General features: G+C 48.5%; 1 protein-coding gene across 1 annotated transcript in view; it reads left to right on the top strand.

The window, feature by feature from the left end:
- Positions 1-22,971, top strand: part of Gnao1 (G protein subunit alpha o1) — a 158,037-nt gene that overhangs the window by 109,074 nt on the left and 25,992 nt on the right. Inside the window, 1 exon segment of the mRNA NM_001244055.1 lies at positions 22,553-22,713. Coding sequence (NP_001230984.1) covers positions 22,553-22,713 — 161 coding nt within the window.

Here is a 22,971-nt window from a genome sequence, read left to right on the forward strand (position 1 = left end):
AACTGGCTCTGCCTCTGTTGCACCATTCCCTCGGCCTTCAGTATTAATGGACCTCAGTGAGGATATCATGGTGATTTGAGTTTTCTTGTGAGGATTCAGCCTCATCCAGAGGAGGTATTGTGGAGCCCAAAGCACAGGCTGTGGAAGTCAACAAAATCTAGGCCCAAGCTAGATCTCTAGCTTATAGCTGTTCTGCACCTTGGTCTTAGTGCACTAGGAATAAGATAGCTAGGAACCAGGTTTTCTCTATTTGCCCTCTAAGCACTTAGCTCAGAAACAGAATTGCTTATCTTATGTTTTGAGGGGTGTGGGAGACTGATATTTAATTTTTGTTGTTGTTGTTGTTGACTTTCTTGTTGTTTTGAGGAGTTATTTTTAGCCAGACCCCAACTCTACTTGCCGCATTGTCGTTGTCCTTCCCTTCCATGTAGAACACAGCTAAAATTTGGTGTTGGCTGAGACATTTGGCAGGAGACTATAGGTGTCTGCAATTTGTAAGGCAGTGGCCATTGTAGTGAATTCTTTTTTTAATTAAAAAAGTGATAGTTACTTAAAAGTATTCAGAATGTCAGCAAAACATGGGTTTCTCTCATTTGTTTTGCAATAGAGTAGTATTCATTTTACAAGTGTTTATTCCATATGAACTGTATCAGCGACAACTGACGATGAAAAGAACTGCTGTCCCCGTGGGGACAGTAATCAGTAGTCAGTGCTGTGTGGCAGCAAGAGTTTGCTTTAAGTTACCATGCCGGTTTGCAACCCCAGCTGTACCACGTAAGGTTAGTGCTATTGAAAACACCACCAGGATGGCTTAAGGACCGATTTCATAGAGGGTAACTGTACACTTTAAGCACATCTTACTCATGTGCATGGTGGGTTGAATGTTTTCTAGATGAGAAACTACTAAAACCAACTCATTCATCATCATCCTCTCCATCTTCCTCATCCTCTTTTCTTTTCCTGGCTCTTTTCAGACTTGGCAACTCCCCTCCTTTCTTCCCTCCCCTGCATCAGGTTCCCTTTATGTCTGTAGGCAGCAATATCCTTTCTGAATTATTCCTTGCACTTAGCAGCCTTCTTTTCTTAAGGCTGCTTGTCATCTGCAGCCATGGTGTTCCACATCTTCACATCACCAGTGGCTAAGCTGAGATGTTTCCCTTTGATCTGGGGGTGATGCTCAGAAGAGAAGGCCTCTCAGGTACTTTGGGGACTTGAGCCTTTTTTTTGTTTCTCCATTGGGAAGGACTTGGGTTGTCATTTCTCTATCCTAACAAACATCGTCTGTCTTTACCATGTGTTCAGCTTTCCTTTGTCATCCACCTGAGTGCATCTTGGGAAACTCTGAGAAGCTGACTGGCGCATCCCATGCTACTTCCTGCACTCCTCCTGGCAAGTTTGCACAAAGAATTCATATGATGACATTTTGCCTCTCAGCTTCTTAGGATGGCCTTTGCCTGTGTTTTGTTGTTTTTCCTCAGGGATTCAGAGTCACCCAATGACCATCTGGCACTTATTTGCCCCTGTGCCATCTCTGTGGAGCTCAGTGTGCTGGTCTGTCGTGAAGTCTCATGCGGAGGGACTCTGCGTGTCGAGCACCTGGCTGCACTAACTCATTGAGAACTCCTAGCCAGGCTGAAAGGCTATGCTGGTCCCCACCTACTTGTGACATTGCAGTGAAGACGGTTTAGACTCAGAGAGGCTAAAAGGCCTGGTTTCTAAGCCCAGATACTGCTCAGAGTTCACATGGGGTATGAATAGGAAGACAGGAGACTCTGAGTGCCACACCTTGGGTCCTACCAGGGCTCTTCCAACAGTGGCACCTGTGTCTCACATCCCTCCTTCCAGCCCTCAGACTCTCGTGGTCACTGTGTTGTTCTGTTTTTCAAGCACGCTATACAAGCCCAGGATCCCTGTGACCTGGCCACTTGGTAGTTCAAGCTTTAACTTTCCTGGAGAACATCTACCACCATCTCCCCCTTCTCCCCAGCACCTGGTCAATCTTAAACTTGTTCCTACCTACATTCCTGCTAGGGTCCATTGGCAAATACCAGTGCCCTAGAACCTAGAGCTGGCTACCCGCTTCCTGTCTCCATTTCCCAACTTTTTTTTTGAGAATTTTTAATTTTTTTTTGTTTTATGTGTATGGGTTTTTACCTGTGTGTTCTTTTCTGTGATGGACAGTGTATTGCATGTTTAGGGCTCATGTACAGCTACATCTCTGAAGGTGCTTTGAGCACAACTCGCCCCAGCCTGCCAGTTGTTAGAACTCTTCCTGTGCTGCTGGTTTCTCCACTATGTAACTGGTTCCTCGCTTGACCCAGTGTCCTAAGCACTATAATTATGGCTTGCCCTGACATTTCCTTGTACTTACATGTCCCAAATTGTTACAAGCAACTGCTTTATAATTAATTGAATGATTCATAGGAAAAAAACACTTTTTCTGCCTATAAATAATGCCACCAAAATTTCTACAAAAATCAAATGCTGTCTCAGCACCCAGCATGTACCCAAGACATGCTGCCTATTTATTCTGCCTGGACTTGGGTGTCTCTGGGCTATCAAGGAGTTTTCTGGCCTGAAATGGGACTTCCAAAGCCAGTTGGGGTCAAGTGAGTAGAAAGGGGCTTCCAGGAGTCCCAGGTAGCCTACCATACTATTTCTGTGACTTCTCCATGTTTTTGGTGTGCCAGCTCCAGCCACGGCTGGGGTAGGACACGTCAGAAAGACACAGACCCCGCCTTCTCAGTGTTTTGGGGGCCAATACACACACACACACACACACACACACACACACACACACACACACACACACACACCCCACATGGAAACCCATCCCCACCCAACCAACTGGTGTGATCCAGGGCCCAATGTGATGCTCAGAGGAGAGAGAGGCATTTGTGAAACAGATGTGTGCAGCCTCACAGAGTGTCACCAGTGTGTACCTAAGGAATCCCCTCCAGTCATTTTCTGAGAGGAAGACCCTGATGAGGAGAAGACTGAGAAGCATCATGCAAGAAGGGGCAGAGCTTGAGCCTGCATCTTGGTGGTGAGGCTTCGGGCAAGAGTCTCACTCTCTGGAGCAGGTAGCTCCTCTGACACAGATATCTAAAGCACCTGCATGCCACCTACAAGGACACAGTGATGATGGACAGCCACCTCAGAGATGATCCAACATGACTAAATTCAGAGTGGTGTGGAATGACTTCTGTGTTCCCTCTGACCACTACTTTACATCCCTGAGACTTTCGCTGTTTATCAGCCAAAGTGTTGAGCTTGTCCTCTGCATCTTCTCTACTTGAGTGGATTGGTCCTCCAGCCAAAGGAGCTACCATCTCTGTCTGTCTAGTGCAACTCCTTCATTCCACAGAACCTGACAAGAGGGGGAGGTGTGGTAGGAACCCCACGTTTCCTGATTCTTGGGTTCAGTGTTTCTTTCAATCTTTCTTTTTCTATCTTTCTTTCTTTTTGTTTGTTTCTTTGGGTTTTGGTTTTTTGAGACAGGGTTTCTTTGTGTAGCCCTGCTTCTCCTAGAATTTGCTCTGTAGACCAGGCTGGCCTCCAACTCAGATATGCACCTATGTCTGCCTCCAAAGTGCTGGGATTAAAGGTGTGTGCCACTACCACCAGGCTTTTCAATCTTTCTTTAACAAATTCACTCAACAAATGTTTATTCGTCACTTACTCTATGCCTGACTTAATGAATACAAGAGGGTGCCTGGCATGGACATTCTGGTGGAGGAGAATAGACTATAGATACAAACCACAGAAGGTAAAGGCCACACTCGGTGCTGCCACAGCAGGGAGAAACAGGTCCTTGCCCAGACATCTGTGAGCCCATCTGGAATTTCTCTGATTTTCAGTGGCTTTGCCTAGGCTTCTGGAGGCCCAAGTTCTGTGCTGAATCCCAGGCTTCTCTCAAGGCCTGGTAAAGACCTGGGATAAGTGGCTCATTGGTCCTTCCTCAAGCTGCTGCTCTTGTAATAGTGCCGAGCCCAGGAGGACACTGTCATCAGTTAAAATCACCCCCTTGGCCAAGAAAACGGTATTTTAGAGGATTGAGCTTGACATTATGTCTTAACTTTTGAGGGATCTAGCTATTGGTTCCTGAGGGGAGAAGGTGCTCCTCAGGATTAAATATACAGTTAGACTCAAAGATCATTTGTAAGTCCCTCTAGGGGAAAGCAGATATAGGCAAACACTTTACACTTTCCTATTCACCCGCTGTTTCTGCAGTTTTCATTTGTGATATTCCAATCCAGACGACTTAGGAGGAATACAAAAGGATCTGGAATTTAGAGAGTAAATCCAGAAGCTCCCTGAAGACTGTCTTGTGCCATACATGACTCACTTTTATAGTGTCACTTGCCACCCACTTCAGACTTGCCACAAGCTAATGACCTACTCTGCCCGCATACATAGGCTGCACCCATGTGGCTGTGCCACCCTGCCACTCACAGGTAGATGCCCATGGGAGACACTGCTGCCTCTGCTGGAACACAGCCAGCATACTTCTCCAAGTGCTCTGGAGGCACCAGGAAAGCCAGAAGTCCTGGAGTCCTGCTTCTGTTTCCCTGTGACATCAGCTCCTCTTGTGGTTTATCCTCTATTCTGGATTCCCTGTTGTGGTGAGCACAAACCTTGAGAATGAACTGGGCAGTTCCTCCTTTGCCTCCTTAATCCTACCTTCCGTTCACCCTGTCGCTGCCTGGCCCTCTAAGGACAAAGCGCTAGCATTTGGCACCCATCTCAGCTTATGGCCTGGAACACATCCATTCTACAAGCAGTACCTCATAACTAAAAACGGTGAACATAGCTGATGTGGGCTCTACCCTCTCAGAGCTTACCAACTAACTCCCTGAAAAGAGACAGGTCCACAAGGAGACAAAGCTGCCTGCTTACATGGTGTGATGGTTCAATTAAAGAAATAAAAAGCATGTTGAGATAAGAGCAGAAATGTCTGCTTTTGGTAGTTTGGGGAGTGGGGACAGAGGAGGCCAGAATTACCCTTCTCTTGTGAGTTATGTTTAGACTGAGACAAAGAGGAGGAGGAGGAGGAGAATCTTACAGTCTGGAGATCTGGGAAGAGCCAGTACAAAGGCCTGGGGCTCCATCTGGGGCAGTCTGGAGCTGGCATCAGGGGCCTGTGCAAAGCCTGAAAGTGCAGGCAGGGTGGGGGGTATTTTGGTGATAAGAGCAAAAATGGCTGTGCATGAGATATGAGAGGTGGGGCTCCAGAGCCTGCCTAGCTTGTAGGTAGAGTGCAGGATGCTGAAGAGATCCGTGTGCCACAGCCCAGGGGAGAGGCTTGGGGTCTGTGTTGGTCTTATGTTGGCCAGAGACCCACAGACTGGGGACTTGGATGACAGATGTTTATTGTCTCAATGTTGTAGAGGCTGGAAGTCAGAGGTCAGGGTGGCAGCAGGGCTGGTTTCTTCAGTGGTCTTATGATTGTCTTGTCCCTCTATTTTGGCATGGTCTGCCTTCCCTGTGGGTCTGTGCCTTAATCTTTTACAAGATGTCAGTCATGCTGGTGAGGGCCTTCATGACCTCATCTCAACTGGAGCTCCTCTTTAAAGATCATACCCAGGAATAGGGTTGTATTCTGCTTGACTGGGGGTTGGCATCACAGCATAGGAACTTTAGGAAAGCCTGAATCAGGTTCTAACAGGTCTCCCCCTAATGTGCCCATGGAAGATGAGGCAGACAAATGTCCACAGTTCTTCAGGAGGCCATAGCAGACCAGCCCCTGTGCCACCTGCTACCTCTTTGTTGAGGGGGGTGATTAACAAAGAAAGTGATTGACTGTCCTAGTGAATAAGAAGAGAGGGGAGGGGAGGGACAAGACACCTGGCCCAGCTACTCCAGCTTCTTCCCGTCCCACCCATAGCATGGCCCTGTGTCCAAGAAACACATAGAATGTGTGCTGAGTTACATGGAGTGGCCTGGCGGCCCCTCTAACTGGGTTTCTCCAATCTATAGCACTAGTGGACAGCCCACCCCAACTGCTGAGCCACAGGACAGGCTTCTTCCGCCATATACTAAAGACAAAAATAACTACAAGGAAGAAAAGGCCTTCAGGAAGTTACCTTGAAATCCAGAAAACATGAAGCCAGGTGCTGTCTAATTAAGATGACATTTTGAAAGGGGGAGGGGAGAAGAGGCCTGGATGGCATTTTAAATTGCACACTGTACAGCCTCTCTAATTCTGGTTCTGAGCAAAGTTTCCAACTGGAACAGAAAACAGGACTTCAAAGACACTGCTTACCACTGGCCATGCAAAATGGGTGAAAAGAGCAGCATGGGGCGCTGGGCACAATGTGGCCTATAGGCTGGGCAAAGGCTAGGGACTGCAGGGGGCTGCGGCCCTCTTGGGAGCCTGCTGTGAATCATTGGAGCCATTACTGGGAGAACTAATCAAGCCTCATCCTTGAGAGCAAAAAGCGTTTGTCCAGCCAAGGCCACTTTGGGGGGTGCCTGCTAGACAGAGTGACCCAGGCTGGTCCCAGTCTGGTGCCCCACCCCAGTCTCCCTGTAGTTCTTGTGTGTAGCATGGGGAGGGGGGACATTGGTCTTGAAAGACTTCCTCCTGATGGCCTGCTCCCCCTTCCAGAATTCTGGGAAAGATGACCTGGTTTTCTTTCCCAGTGTGTATAGATATGGTGGGAGGCAGGGGGCTGTGAGCAGCCATCTCCTGCACATCGTCTCTTGTCTACCTTTGTGTATTACACAGAGACACTCAGTGCAGCGGGTTCTGCTGTTACCATTATTGCTTCTCACACTGCCAACCCTGGTGTCTGCATTTGTGTACACACACACACACACACACACACACACACACACACACACACACACACACACACATATATATATATATACCGGAGAGCACCCTTCTAGACCCCAGGTTCCTACAGACCCCTGGTTCATGCCTGGAAAGCACCACAGTTTTACAGCTAACGACGCAGTCACACACAGTCACAGTGGCTTGCCCAGGCCCTGCAAGGTCAAATTCTAGAATTTTCCACAAGTTTTTGAAAAGTTCTCCCTACTACTTTCTACCTGGCCTGCTGGCCATCTGGTTCCTGAGCCGCCCCTGAGGTATCTATCTGCCTCATGATTCCTTTCACTCACCATCTTACCCTGTTTTGGTCTGACCCCAGCTCCTCCACAGGAGCGGAAGCAGCATGAAGAGTGGCAAGTGAGACTGGGCAAGGAAGTCAATGCAGGCAGAAGAAAGAGTGAGTTCTCTCAGATTGCAGCCCAGTGGACACCCAACTTCTTGCTCCTGAACATGCCGGAGTGCCAGGAATACATTCCTGGTGTCTGAACCATGCCAGGTGCTGGAATAGTGCTCCCTAATGGGATGGGAATGAGTGCTCATGGATGAACATGAGGTTACTTACAGTTTTTATTTCAAGTTATTCATTCATTTTAATGTGTCAAACATCTTTAAGGGGCTGGAACTGCAGTAGAATGCTTGCCTAGCAAGTTCCAGGCTTCAGGTTCAATCCCTAACACCACTACCTCCCCCCAAAAAAATATCTCTGATTTGATTTTATAAGTTGTACTATGTTTCATTTTGTTCAAAGTATGTATAAGTAGAAAAGCATTTAATTGTAGATAGTAAGTCAATCACAGTTGTAGTGGTATAAAGCAGAGCAGAAATTTTAACAGTTATTATTGTGTGCCTACTGTGTGCCATGTAGTGTTCTGTGTGGAACATGACTTTTTTCCTTTGGGGAATGGAGAGCACAGATGGCATGGCGCAAGTACTTTGAGACTCCAGAAAACTTACCTCTGTCCTCACCAGTTGACATGTATTTTGTCTGTTTCTCTTTTAAGTGATAGGAGGCAGGGGGGTTATACCCAATAATCTAAAATCTAAGCAGAGGATGGATACCATGCAGGGGGCAGATGGGATGGGGCCAGAGACAACAGCAGTCACAGCAGCAGGGTTCCAAGTCTCCCCTGGGACACAGCCCCACTCCTCCACCAGGCCTGGGAAGACATGACAGACTACAGAGGGAGTAGTGCTGTTTGTGGACCGTGGTGTTGTCTGTGGAGCCAAGGGATGGACTTCTGGTAGCTACCATTCAGCTGGCAGTCAGCAACTCTTGTAGCCTGCTGGGCAGAGGAGATTGGAGAGGAAGGGGAATGCACTTGGAGCCAGAGCAGAGTAAACAAGAATACCTTGGAGAGGGAATCTGAGCCCTGGTGGCCTGCTGAGTGGCCCTACAGTTTCAGTGAATGAATGCCCACTTGAGCCAAGGCCAATCTCCCCAGAGTGGGAAGGGAGCACCATTGCAGATGCTTGTGCTCCTGGAGCACCAACCTGTGTTTTTGAAGCAGAGTCCATCATCCTTACCATCAGGTCTGGACCCAGGCCCTTCTTTATCCAGGGTCAGTGTCAGGGAGAATCAGAGCACGAAAAGGCCAAGTGGGGAAGGAATCAATACACCCTCCTCCCGAGAAAGTTGTCAGGCTAGGGGCATCCAGGATGGACGCCTCTCCCTGGACTGGCCCAGACTCTGACCCTCCTTCCTCCTTAACTCTGTGGCCTGTAGAAGCATTCTTAGCTCCCAAGTCTCCCATGTTTCTTCTTCTGGAAAGGCCAGGTATCAAGAGCCCAGGGAATGGGCATCCAACCTTGGCAGCTGTGTGACTTCCACCTCGTACTTCACCCAGGGCAACAGGCTTGGGACCGCTGTCTGATGCAGCTGGTACTCAGCCACAGCTGTCTCTCTACCTTGCCCGTGTTTTAGCTGATAGGACTATTTGTCATCCTTGTTTTTTACACCTGTCACTGCCCCACCTGCCCCATGTAAACGCTGCTGGAATCAACATGCTACCCCTGGGTCCCCAGGGTAGGTGCCACCCAAGCTCTAGGAGCTCTGTTCTCTCAAGGCAGTGCGGAGAAGAGCAGGTGGTGACAGCAAGAGAGTCTCCCAGGTGCAAGCTTTCCCTTCAAAAGACCTGTCCAGAGGGAATTGGGGTAGGCAGGCTCCCACCCACCCCCTCCCCTGGAACATGGCCCCACACCCTCCACCAGACCTGGAAAGACAAGACAGACAACAGAGGGAAGCAGTGCTGTTTGTTTGTGGACCGTGGTGTTGACTCTGAAGCCAAGGGTTGGGCTTCTGACCCCTACTGGCAAAGTGGCATTCAAGTCTTGGAACCCAACTGTACATCAGTTTCTCTGGTAATAAAATAGAGGAAGGGGCAACATTTGGTGCCTTTTAAAGAATTGGAACCCACAGACTGGGGAGATTACTCCATCAGTAATGTGCTTGCTACACACATGTGAGAACCTGAGATCAGCTCACCAGCATGCATGTAAAAGGCTGGACTCTGAGGTGCATCTGTGACCTAGCACTGGGGGAAGGCAGTGGGAGGGGTGCAGCTCCTTGGACTCACTAGTTAGCCAACAAATGAGCTTCCGGTTCAGTGAGAGACCCTGTCTCAAAGACTACGGTAGAAATCACTGAGGAAAACACTTGGTATCAACATCTGGCATCCACACACACAGCCTGAGACTCACCAAAAGTGATGGCTGTAGCTTAAAGCCCCTCTCAACCCAGGAGACCACCGGCCATACCTCAACAGATGGGAGGAGCCTCAGCAGCTGTACTTTCCATTGCTGACTGGATGTTCCAGAAGACCTACTCAAGTCCTACTTGAATTCAGCACATGACATCAGTCTGTAAGATGGGATGGGGCCAGAGGGTTTAGTAGCAGGGTTCTAAGTGAGAGAGCAGCTCTCCTTCAGCCTAGTTCAGGTTGAGTCTCAGGCAGGGTCAGCACACCCCTGCTACCTGGGACCTTGTGTCACTGACACAGTGAAAGGCCTCAGGCTGGGAACCCGCGCCAGACCATGGAGTCCTGCTAGAATTAAAAATAGTGCTCTGCTGTCACCGTAGTTATTTTTATGGTTGCCTTCTACTTAGACTGCTTTATACAGATTCTTCATTTTCCATAGGAATATGACATTTATAAAATACAAAGATGTGTATAAGAAAGCTAGTATTAGTCATCAGCTGACGCCAGACTGGAGCAGAAGGTATGAAGGTGCTGAGGAATGAATGATGTCTGGAAAAGAAGAGTCTGCTCTACTAGTTTTCAAACTTTTTATTTTGTGCTTGTGTGTGTTGGATTTTTAGATATGTAATTGCACTAAAAATTAGAGTTAGGGGGCTGGAGAGATGGCTCAGGGATTAAGAACACTGACAACTCTTCCTTAGGATCAGGGTTCAATTCCCAACATCGACAATCATCTGTAACTCCAGTTCTAGGGATCCAACATTTCCTTCTGGTTTCCACAGGCACCAGGCATGCACATGGTGCACAGACATACATCTGGACAAAACACGCATACACATAAAAAAGTTAGCACCAAGGAAGTTTTAGACATTTCTTCATTTAAAATACTAGTAATTCCTAGGCATAGTGCATGAGCCAGGCCTGGGTTTTACTCCAGAACTTAAAAAAATAATAAATATGGAAAACTCATCATGTGCTGATATAAATAACATTTTTCTGAAATTTTCCAAAAATATTTTAGCACAAGGAATTCCATAGTTCATTATCTTCACTATTGCCTTTAAAATCTTGTCTTACAGAAGATAGCTCTATCTGGTGTGGCTTCATACTTGATCTAATGTGACTTGTTGTTTTGCTATAGAAAATTGTGTCCCTCACACAAATTCTTTGTTTAAAAGAGAAGGAATATTTTACTAATCTTTTTCAGAAAATTATTCTTTAAAATTCGCCAAAATATGAAATAACTCTGTGTGTACATGTTGTTGGGGGTCTCATATGTCGCTCTCTGTGTACATGTTGTTGTTTGGGGTCTCATATGTCGCTCTGTGTGTACATGTTGTTGTTTGGGGTCTTATATGTAGCTCTGTGTGTACATGTTGTTTTTGGGGGTCTCATATGTAGCTCTGTGTGTACATGTTGTTGTTGGGGGTCTGATAAGTGCTTGGGAAAGCTCTCTCCCATTAAGCTGCATCCCCATGCCATTCTTCCTTCACTGTGATGCAGGCTCATAAGTCTAGGTCCTCCAGCCCCAACCTTCTTTTTTCTTTTTCTTTTTAAATTCATTCATTCATTCATTATTTATTTATTGAAAGAGAGTGTAAGTGTGTGTCACATGTGGAGGTCATGTTCCAAAAGAGGACAACTTTTGGAAGCTGATGCTCTTTGTACCAGGTGTGTCTCAGGGATCAAACTCAAATCCTCAGACAAGAGCTTTACCCATTGAGCCATCTCACTGGTCCATCATAGAAGCTTCCGACCTCTTGATGATGGTGCAGGAGCTGAGTCTGAAAGGCTGTCAGTGAATAATCTGGAGAGAGGTACCACTCTGCCAAGCTGTCAGCCTCACATCCTGCCTCCTCCCGCCCCCACGTGTGTGTGCAGCCCCAGCATCCATCACTTCTCTTCCCTAATTGGGTTGCTAATATTTGCTGGCAAGGCAGCCCTAATTAAACCATTCGTCATTGTTACTCTGTATTCTGAGCATCTGAGGCTGGCCATTATCACTTTTCTTTCCCTTTGACCAAACTCTCTGTGAATGATCTGAATCTGCTCTTGTTCATTTCTTAGAAATTTGCTCTATCCAATTTGAGTTCTATTTCTCCTTTCTGAACCCAGAAGAAAGGATTCAGAGGGTAAGGAGGGCAGCATGAATTTGGAAATTTCTGTCACGTTCACCAACGCCAATTTGAGAATGTAAGTAGCCTGCTTGATGCCTTGGCTGTTCAGAGTGGGTCTGCACCCATCCAGGAGAGAAGGGCATGCCAGGTGAAACTATCCCCAAGGGTAGACAAGTGGAGCTTGAGTATATATCATTACCCGCCATACTTAGGACCTGTCGAGGCTGGATGACAAACACACCACTGCCCATGAAAGTTGGACAATGTAATGTTGCTGAACAATGTGAGCAGGGCCTTCGTTCTACATTGGATGATCCTAGCCTGGCCCCACATACCTTCCCATTCCTCCTAGTCCCTCGTGCCTGTTTCACACAGGACTAGTGGGGCCAGAGTCTCAGGCTCCATGCCTTGGGGTTCAGCATTTGTTGTGAGAGACTCTGCAGGAAGTGTTTCCTATTGCCATCGCTACCCTGCCACAGAACTCCACACTGCCTTATGAGGGAGACCATTACCCTGTGTGAACCCTGACCCATCTGTGTGCCAGGGGAACATCCATAGGTTGCTTCAACACAGGCTATCCTTGTCGCAGGGACCATTGAGATATAGAAGAGGTGCAGGGCTGTTTGGAGGGCAGGTGTATTGAAGAGTGTCAGGCTTAAAGGGCAGGGCCATTGTCTTAATGGGGAGAAAGGGCAAGGGTATAAACTGTCCAAATGCTTACTTTTGCTGCAGGATCTTTGGAGGGAATCGTAAAAGATCTCTCCCCCAAAGCAAGGGGTGGACACACAACGCCCCACACTCCAGAGCCCCTGTGAGCTGACAGCATGCGGCAGGCAGAGGTCCTGCTCCGGCCTTAAGCTCAAAGCAGGGAAGAGCCCAAGCACATGTCGTCCCAGTCACCAAGTGTGCCAAAGTTTAGACATGCCATCATGTCTAAAATGGGTGGTAGGTGGGTACCACTCCTACAGAGGGCCACAGTTAGAGCGAGGAGCAGGAAAACAGACCCTGATGGAGCTGCGAGGGGGGAAGGGCAACTGATTCCCCTTGAAGTTGTGAGTTCTACGGCCCCATTTTAAAGCAGAAGGCTCTCTGAGAGTGAGGGAAACAAGACTGCTTTCCCTCATGTACAGGCTTCAGTCAGGTGTGTCTGGCTCTCTGCCTGCTGGGACTGCAGTGCCTCAGTAGGCCTCAGCATCTGGGGTCTCCACCCCAGAGCTGCTAGCTACTCAGTAGCACCCAATAACAGCCCTGGCATACCGCACCCAGCGGGCTCTGCCCCTCCTGGTCTGTGGCACCTGGTTCCTCTTGTTAGTCTGTGTTCTCCTGCCCTCTGGTGGAGATGGAGACAACTGCAGCACAGGGGGCAAGGTGGGGCCAATGAAGGCCTTTGCTGCAGCTGGAGAGCTGGGGGTAGGAGGGGATACACGCCCATACTCACACTTTCATTTCACTTGGCCTCAAAGATTAGAGATGGAGGAAAACTCTGAGCCATCCAAAGCAGCTACTCAGATGGAAGGGGTTATTATTATAATTACTATGATTATTGTTATCAAGATTATCATGCTTGCCTGGGAAGTCTTGTACAAAGCAGGCTTATTTATGTCAGCTTGCTGTTTGTGTCTGAGGCACTTCATCTTTGCTCATGATAACTAGCATTTGCAGGGCTCCTTCATGCTGCAGAGCTGTGTCACATCTTCAGCCCATCTCCTCACACAAATAGCCTTGTGCACCAGGTGCCCAGGGGACAGCAGAGGCTCTGAGAGGGTGAGCGGTCTGTCCAAGGCTACAGGCAAACAGGTACAGAGCCAGGACTTGAGCCTGCGCCACCTGCTGAAGATTCCGATTCTTCACCATTGTTGTCTTTTTGGGTCTCCTCTCTTGAGAGAGCCTGGGTCTTTTGTGATCCTCTGGCTCTAGGATTCTTTGCTGCCAATTCTAGAAAAATCTACATTGCATTTAGGAACAGGGAAGGGTTTAGAAGACCAAGTTTGCCCTCTGCCTTCAAATGAAGGCACTCTCTCAGATGGGTGGCTCTAGAGTCCTGGAATGGATGGCACTGAAGGTTGGAAGATACGTGGCTAGTGTTGTCTTCACTGGATCACTACTCATGCTCACTCTGGGATGTAGCTATATCTCTGAGACATCGGGGCAGTTGGCATAGGGGCTGTTTGTGGCCCAGCAATTGCAGCCTATGTGAGCAGTGGACAAAGCCCTCACTGGGCCCTGGGAGTTGACAACCTTCTTCCCATAATGGATTCTAGCTCTGTAGATGAGCAGGAGATGGCTTTCTGGAGCAACAGCCTCCCTGGTGGGTACAAATGGGCAGTCCCACTGGCTGAGCCAACACCAGACCCAAGTACTACTTGCAATACTTGCTCAGGATCTGCCCTGCAGCACATGGTCTTGTAGCCTATCCTTCATAGTAGGGGATCTATTGTGTGCCTCCAGTTCAAGGGCATCACTACCCTAATACCACCCTGGACATTTTCTGCTCCCCAGCAAGTGCCTGAGGCAGCCTACTTCTGGGGAACTAGGGCCAAACTGCTCCCCTATCTCCCTGCCCAACTCCTGTTGTCCTAGATGCCATGCATAGGTCTACACAAGGGTTCCTCTAAAGTGATTTTCATCCACCCTGAATAGCATCAGTCCATTTGCCTATCTACATTAGGAGGAGTAAGATCCTTTTAACCAGAAAGGCTGTGCCATTTAAAACAGTGAGAATGGCCATGCTGTTTCTTGGTCATTGGTGTGATAAGTATCTTGCTGGTTGACATCTAGAAGTCACAACTTCTCCGAGCCTCGTGATCCTAAGTATATGAAGAACAGTGCTTGACTATTGACATTCAGACCTGCCATCCCAGCTGTGCTCCAGTCCTGACCTCCTAGGCTCATGTATTTGTCCTATTCACTGGTATGTGGCCACAGCAGCTAGAGAGGTGGGAAAGAGCACACCCATCCATCCTTTTCTCTGTGTGTCCTGTTGTTTTATATGATGACCTTGTGGAGAAAGCAAGGATATTGTCATCCCCTGTTCACAGCAGGCACACTGGACCCCGGCTTACACTGGAAGCCCAGGTTGAGACCAAGTCTGGCCCCACCTATCCAGGCCTGTACATGGAGCAAGTATGGTTGTATTCTCTCTCCAGCAGGAGAAAACACTTCCCCTTTGCCTCTGCTCTTGAGCCAGCCACAGGACAGTAGGAAAAGAAAGGGGCTCATGCCCTCATACCCAGGCAGGCATATGTGTCTACAGACGCCTTCCTGGAATACCAACTTTTCCTGTCCAGCATGTAGCCAGTACCCACAACACATGAGTGCTATGCCAGCCCTCTGGAGAATGAGGAACCACTCATGCATGAAACTTCACAGAGTGTAGGCACCGAATCCAGGGTGCTATGCACAGTAAGAGGGAGGGGACTCAGATGCTAGAAGAGTCCTGTGGGCTACAGCTATAGGAAAAGGATCTTCACTTGAGCCTGGTTGGTTAGGAGGCGGACCAGTCAGGACTACTGAGATATAAATACAAACATAAAATGACCACCTAAGCAGTGTATCCTCTGTTAACTTTAATAAAAGAGGTGATCAGGTGAGTTTTCAGGAAGCCCAGTGGTACATCTGGTTACAGGTATGATAGAATCCAGGTATTGACTTCTTTTTGAACATTGATCTGTCTTGGCACTGCTCTCTTCACTGGTCACCCCACACTCCTGCAGGCTTTGGGATTCTTTATGTATATTTTCTACAAATGTCCTGGGGTCTGGTTGAGGTACTGTAGTTGGTTGTAAGCTTAATTTGACAAATATGGGTTCTGTGTCCACCCCAAACAGTACACAGGCTAGTAGAATTGTATAGAGCATGTGTGTGTCCCCAAATCAAGAGACAGTGTCATCCCCATCCACACTGGTTCAAGGAAGGCTGCTGTCTTCCTTCTGGGGACCTGGGGCTCTGCTGCTAGTAAACAAGAGTTGAGGCCTTAGAGGTGGAGAGGGCAGCACCCAGTAGGAAAGGCCTGGCTCTTAGCTGGAAGCTGGCCCTTGCTGTGCTTCCTGCATCTGGGCCAAGGCAGGATCCCATGTCAGGCTTTCTAGAGATGGTAGCTCCAGCAGTGTCTACTCATAACCTCCAAAAGGTCAGATCTGGTATCTTCATCTTCTTGGGCTGCTGGTATCTTTGCCACAGATTGGGTAACCTTATGCACCAGAAATGTATTTCTCACAGTTCCAGAGGTTGGGGAGTCCAAGGCCAATCCTCCAGCAGGTTTCTCAATCTCCGAGGCCACTTTCTGGTTGACAAACACTGTCTTCTTGCTGTATCCTTGTTCCATGTGGTGGACAGAGTTAAGGGTCTCTTTTGGGTCTCTTAGAAGAACATTAATCCCATTCATGACAACTCTGTCCTCACAACCTAGTCATCAGCCTGGTGACTCCTACACCCTGGGAGCTGAGGTTTCAATATAGGAAATGAGGAGAACACAAACATTTGAGAGCACCTCATGAGCCTACCCAAGGACAGGCTTGTGCTCTGCCAGACCTCATTTGGTTTGAGCATCCTGTAAACAGCAGGGAGCTGAGTACTGTGGAGCAATATTGGAAAAAAGGTGCTGGAATGTGAACTGCACCTCTGGCATGGGAGGAAGCCTAGGCAGAAAGGTCAAGATTGGGGTGAGCCCCATTCCCCAGGCCTGAGGACAGTCAGGCAAAGGGACAAGATGGAGTCGCCCTGTTAATTGCTTGGTACCCTCCACAGGCTTCCAGGGATGTTAGTGGAGCTCCTCTTGCTCTCCAAAACTGTGCTCAGGGGTCTGAACTAGGCACTAATATGGCCTCAGTTCTGGCCTCAGGTGACCTGACTGTGTCTGCAACGTGCATTCTGTCAGCTATAGCATAATACATGCTAGGGCCAAGTCTGATGTTAAAATGTGAAAGCGCCTTGCACAGCAGCTGTAGATAGAGCACTATGTGAGCTCCATGAGAAGTCAAGAGATCATCCTGCCCCAAGAAGCAGGCACATTCAGCACCAGCCACAACACAGGATGGATGAGGGACATTCAAGGTAGGCATGGCCAGAGCAAAAGTACCCTACACCAATGGAGCACCTGATGGGAGGTAAGGACTGTGTGTGGCGAGGTCCCACCAGTGGAATGCATGCAGAATCTGAAGACAGGCAGGTGGGTGGGCTTAGTGGGACATGGTGATGATTCCTGAACTTAGGAACAATGGGAAACTCTTCAAAGAACATAACCAGAGAGGTTATTGTAACCATCCACATCATGTTTGATTGTGAATGTTCTGAAAACAGTTAAATCTGACAGAAACTTTGTTTTAAAATAACTGAACTGTTAGTTACTTTATGTTATAAATCATGTTAGTGTTCTGGTGGAAGTTCCACCTCAAACCCCCTCCCCCATCTCTCTCCAAACCCTGCTGCATCCCAGAAAGTCCACCAAATGATGACCCCTCCCCTAGAGATGCTGGAGACCACTTCCACGAGGAATGCCACCCAGAAAACAGACACATGGTTTTTCGGCCTCTCTTCCCTATCTCTGGGGCGGCTGGAAAAACATCTGGGAGCATATTTTAATCCATTAAACATGGACTTTTTCTAATTCGGTTTGATTTGGTCTGGTTTGGATCACTGTGTCAACAGAGAGGCTGGTCGGGGTGCAGAAACTTTTCAGTTAGCACAACCCTGGATAGCACATTTGCATGCAGTTATCCAGGACCTGGACTGTTTTCAGGTCATTGTACCACCATCCCTAGGGTGATGATCCAACCCAGCTGCTGGAGCTACAGCCATCATGTCTAAGTTCTAAGCAATAGGAAGGAGAAAGGGGGTGAGAAAAAAGGCATCCCTTTATTTATGCAAGCATTCATTCATTCATTCATTCATTCATTCATGTGCAGTGACAGAAATTGAACCCAGGGTCTCATGGTTGCTGGTCAAGCATTCTGCCACTGAGCTACGTCCTCGACCTCATAGACGTTATCTTTATGTTATTTAAAATTTATTTATTTATTTATCTTGTGTGCAGAGAAGGGGGACTTTGCATGTGTGTGTGTGTGTGTGTGTGTGTGTGTGTGTGTGTGTGTGTGTGTGTGTGTGTAGATCAGAAAACAATATGCAGGAGTGTTCTTCCACGGGGTGAATCCCAGGGAGGTCGTCAGGGTTGGACCTCCACCCACTGAGCCACCTCGTCAGCCCTGGGCCTTCACTTTAAAATGATATTTCTTTGTTATACTTGAGCCTACTTCTATTGTGTAATTTGTCAAGTGATCACCCTAACTATTCGAATCATTAAGATGCACAGCCTTTTAGTTGTATGTCTTTGTGCCCAGCTGAAAATGTGGGGATTTTTTCTAAAGAAGAAGGGAGTCTTGGTGTTAGTAGACTAACGATCTCCGACTGTGTGGTACACCGACTGCAAAGAAGGCAGACTGAGGCCACAGACAGCTGGTAAGGACACAGGAAAGGAATGGGAGTAGCTGTCTGTGGCCTCAGTCTGCCTTCTCCGCCAGGTGAGCAGCATGAGTGGCCATGTCACAGCTAGGGGAGGGGAAAAGGGACCATGGGCAGACTGGGACGAGCATGGGCTCTTCCCTCTCAGCTTGCATGGGGAGGAAGGAGGGAGAGGTCTGGAACCCTGAGCTGTGTGCTGAGATCCCCAGACCACCCCTAGTACAGCAGCTCTCCAAGCAAGCCTTCCAGGGCAGAAACCATAAGATTCCATGTCTCACACTGGGGACAAAGTGGCCTTATGGGTGCCCACAGCTTATCTACACACAGCCACTGTGTACCCTTCACATCTTCTGTCATCTGGACGCTCAGATTGGAGCATGATTCTGACCCACCAGAAGCTTTGCCTGGCCTGCCCACAAGTTGGAAGACAGACCCAGGGAACTCAGATGCCCCAGGGGCAGCCAGGCCAGGTAGAGCAAGCAAGCAAAGCATGGCCCTGACTCACAGGGCCCACAGCTGTTTTTAGCTGCGGGTGGAGGCTGCCTTCCCCTTCTCCACCTACCCCTCCTTGAGTCATTCTGGCTGCCTGGGGCACCAAAAGTCCAGACTCACTCCACTTTGCAGATGGACCCTGGAAAACCAGGCTGTCTTAGTGGGTAACCCTCCCTGTAGGTGAGGGGCCTTAGAAGCCCAAGGGCCTAGGTGTTTGGAACACTGTCCTCAAAGAGCAGTGTCTGGGTTAGCATAGTGGGCATGGACTTCCACTTTCCTGCCAGGAATCACTTCCTTATTAGGGCAGGCAGTGAGGAGAGCACAGCTGACAACTTTCCCATAAACCTTTGGCAGTGGACACACTCTCACAAGTAAACAGCCACCTAGTCAGACAGCAGGGCTCTGGAGGAGTCTCCAGGTAGCAGAAGCCCCTCTTATCCTTTGTGCAGAACCTCTGTTTGCCACAACCCCTCCAGGTGTTGACTTATTTCCTTGTCTCTCCCATTTCCTTGTCTCTCCCACCCCAGAGGATGCCTAGGGCTAGCACCTCCCACTTATTTCCTGAACTAGCCAGCAGGACAGTCTCTCTCCACTGGCTTTAGTAGGCTTTGGTGTTGAAAAGGCTCAGAGCAGAGAGCTCTGCAGGCTAAAGTAACAGACATGTATTGTTAGTCCAGGATTTTTCAAATGGAATAAGCTTATAAAGGTGTATCCCCTAAGGCCTGTCTCCCCCAGGGTGTGGTGAAGTCTCTAAGAATACAATCTTGAGAAAGAAGCAGGGAGGTAATGGCACTGGGTCCTTCAACCTCTGTAGTCCTGACTAATACCCATATAAGTACTATGTTGCCAAGTGCCACAGCAACACATGGAACAGTGCTCTCCTAAACTCAGCTGCTTGGCTCAGGGGCCTTCTCTGGGCTCAACCCTGTGCGTGTATCCCAAGTCCTCTGATGGACCAATGGGAGCCCAGGCACATTCATGGTGATGGCAGAGGCCCACAGCAACCAACCAAAACAGGCAAGGCCTGTCTATGAACCCACACACTGCCACTCCCATGTCATTCTGTAAGCCACAGGAAGTTCCTGTTATCTGAATTTCCCTCTGTTGAAAGAACTCAAATGAGGTACCTGGAGCATAGTATGCAAGACAGATGTGGGCATGGGGGGAGTGCTAGAAATATGGCTCAGCAGTTAGGAACACTGGCTGTTCTTCCAGGGGATCCAGTGCCCTCTTCTGGCTTCGACAGGCATCAGGCATGTACATGGTGCAGATGCACATGAAGGCAAAACACCTTTACACGTAAAATGATACATTTTAGAAAGGACTCAGATAGGGTTCATTATAAAGTGAAACACTCTCAGAGTGTGGGTGGGCAGTGCCCACAGCGACTGTTGTACCAACCCACATTTTAGATAAGCTTCATACTACTCCTGATATCTCCAGAACTGACTGCCTCTCCTGAAGGACATTGTCCTGCCTTCCCAAATGATGAGCAGGCCCATTTGAGTACCTCTAAAGGGAGGAGACAGTGGTCTTTGTTCTTCACCAGAAAGCCTTCCTAGATAGGAAACTTGTAGATCTTACAAGGTTAGATCCCCCTCTACCCAGTTCCGTATCTTTCTCTCTCTTGGACAGAGTCTTGATGTGTGGTCCTGACTGGCCTGGAACCACCAGCCTGCCTCACACATGCTGAGCTACCAGATAGGCAGGTAGCTATTAATGACTGGCAGTTGAGAAGGCTGAGTCTCCTCCACCTAGGGCCAGCGACTCAACTCAGATCCCATTCTCCTGCCAATGCTCAAGAGCCCCAGTGCTGTAGTTACTGGTTTACAAGCTTCTGGTGAGGAAAAGGCCACCCCAGTAACCTTCAAGCCTGCTAATTCCTAACTAGCTAACTCACATTGTAGCCACAGGTTCAGGAGACAGGAAGAGTATTCTGCCTTAGGGGAGGAGAGCATAGGGAATGGATAGAACCTGGGAAAGCCGAAGGTGGGAAGCCAAGAAGCAGCAGCCAGTCATGCTGTTCTTGTAGCTTCCTCACAGGTGGTTGTAAAGGTCTATGCAGGCAGTGTGTGTGCACACCAGTCCTACTTAGCTGTAAAGTGCGCTAGTATGTGCACGGTGGTGACAATGGTGCATTGCATCCCTGTGACTTCCCCAAGAGCCTTTGAGACCACATTGTTCTGTGTTCTCAGCTCCGAAGTTGAGTGAGTCCTGCTTGTTACTACCCTGGATGAGGAGTAGCCTTGAGGAACCTGTGAATTACCCAGCACTTTTCCTGCAGCTGTCCAGAGTCTCTTCATGGGCCTTATGCACATTCGGCTGCCCCTCAGACCCCTGGGGAGGAGAGGGAAGGGGAGAGCTTGGGCAACTTTGTCTCCTTTCCCTCTTCTGGATTACTTAGCAGACCTGATAGCCACAGGTCACAGACAATTAAGTACAAAGGAAGAAAATTAAATTTTAAGCTGGGCATGGTGGCACACTCGTAATCTCAGCTCTGAGCTGAGGTAGTTGTTCATCCTGAGATTTGAGGAAGAAAAAGCAGTTCCACCATTTGGGGCCAAATTTAAGGCAAGTTTTTTATTAAAGTTTAAATACTAACCAAGATGGACTTTCATCAGGACTACTCCCTAGAATGTCCAGCTAACTGGCCCTGAGGCACCTGTTGTCAGGGCTTATAAAGAAAGAATCCATAGGCCACCATACTTTCCCATGAGACTTAGCTGTTATCTTTCAAGAACTACAATTCCCAGAATCCCAAGTGTAAGACCCTGGGAAGCTCAGGCCTCCAGGATCTCAGCCCAGGACTGCAGTCACCCCATCACCAGGCGGAGTCGAAAGCTTGATGCAAACTGCAAGAGGCTTTATTATAGTTGTTTAACGAGCTAACCTCATGTTAGCTTGGGCCTTTCATCCACCCGCCATGATGGATGTCTAGGAAAGACAGCTCGAAGCATCTGCATAGAGATCTTATAGGGTGGCGTAAGGGGAGTGTCTAGGGATATGCACAGGCTCAGGATTGGTGTGCCTCCAGGCTTGGAGGGTTTGCCCTGTGTTGATTGGTCAACTGGTTGTTATGGCCCATAGGCCCTCCCAGGGTGGTTGCTATGCTCTTCGAGTCATTGCTGTGCACTTGTCCTTAAAGCACACCCAGAGCCGTAAAGCATAGCACCACCAGCTAACTTCTGATTGGTTCCTTGCCATGAGGCAGGCACCTAACCTCCTAGTGACTAAGACAAGGTCAGACAAGCACGTGTTCGGCTGTTATGGCTGCCGAAATGGGTAGCTGGTCCCTTCACCAAGAACATACCTGCTCCTTGGGCAGGTGAGGATTATAGGTTAATTTAGGGTATTACACAGGAAAATCATGATAGATTTTGGGCCAGCTTGAGCTATACAGCAAGGCCCAAATAAAACATTTAACATAAGGGCCTGAGTTCTTGTGATTCAGTCAGTATTGACATGAGTTTTAAGCATCTGTATTAACTTCACATACCTGTACAGTAGAGTTCCACCTTCATCCAGTCCCTTAGCCAGCCAGTGTTCTCAAATAACCAGACCTGCTCCCTCAGGTAAGAACACAGCCAAAGAACACAGGCTATAAAAATGAGTCACACACACACACACACACACACACACACACACACACACACACACACACACACACTTCCTACCCAAAAGCCCCATTTTCGACAGATGGAAGTAGAGCTGCTCTGGGGAGTGTAAGGGCAGAGAGCTGAGCCTGACCATGGAGTTTGTTGCTCTAGAACTTTCCTGAGGCAGAATAGCTTCAAAGGAAAGTGAGGCCTGAGGTCCTAGACTCCAAGAACCACCCACATCTTCTGAGCAGGAAGGAACTGAGTGATATCTTGGCATGGACCTACTGTCCTGGTAGAGATTGCATCAGAAGTCCCACCAAGGTCTCAGAGCAATGTGTCCCTCTGTCCTTGCAGGCGGACTCCAAGATGGTGTGTGATGTGGTGAGCCGTATGGAAGACACTGAACCCTTCTCTGCAGAACTGCTTTCGGCCATGATGCGACTCTGGGGCGACTCAGGGATCCAGGAGTGCTTCAACCGATCTCGGGAGTATCAGCTCAATGATTCTGCCAAATAGTAAGTGCCCAGGCAGGCTGGGGGCTGGAGAACTGTGCAGGCACAGGGATGGGAGGCTGCGGGACTGGTGAGATGGGGAAGACTCTGGATGAGATACAAACTCAGGTAGTAGTATGAGGGAGAGACAAGAAGGGCTTTACTTCTTGTGCCCAGGATGGGAAGGAAGCAACCACACAGGAAGTGTCTGCAGGGCAGGAACCTGGTCCATATCTCCAGGACCACATCTGTACCCACAGGGGAATGTTCCAGGCTAGCAGG

Source organism: Cricetulus griseus, chromosome 3, assembly GCF_003668045.3.
Source record: "Cricetulus griseus strain 17A/GY chromosome 3, alternate assembly CriGri-PICRH-1.0, whole genome shotgun sequence".
In the NCBI taxonomy this organism is placed as follows: domain Eukaryota; kingdom Metazoa; phylum Chordata; class Mammalia; order Rodentia; family Cricetidae; genus Cricetulus; species Cricetulus griseus.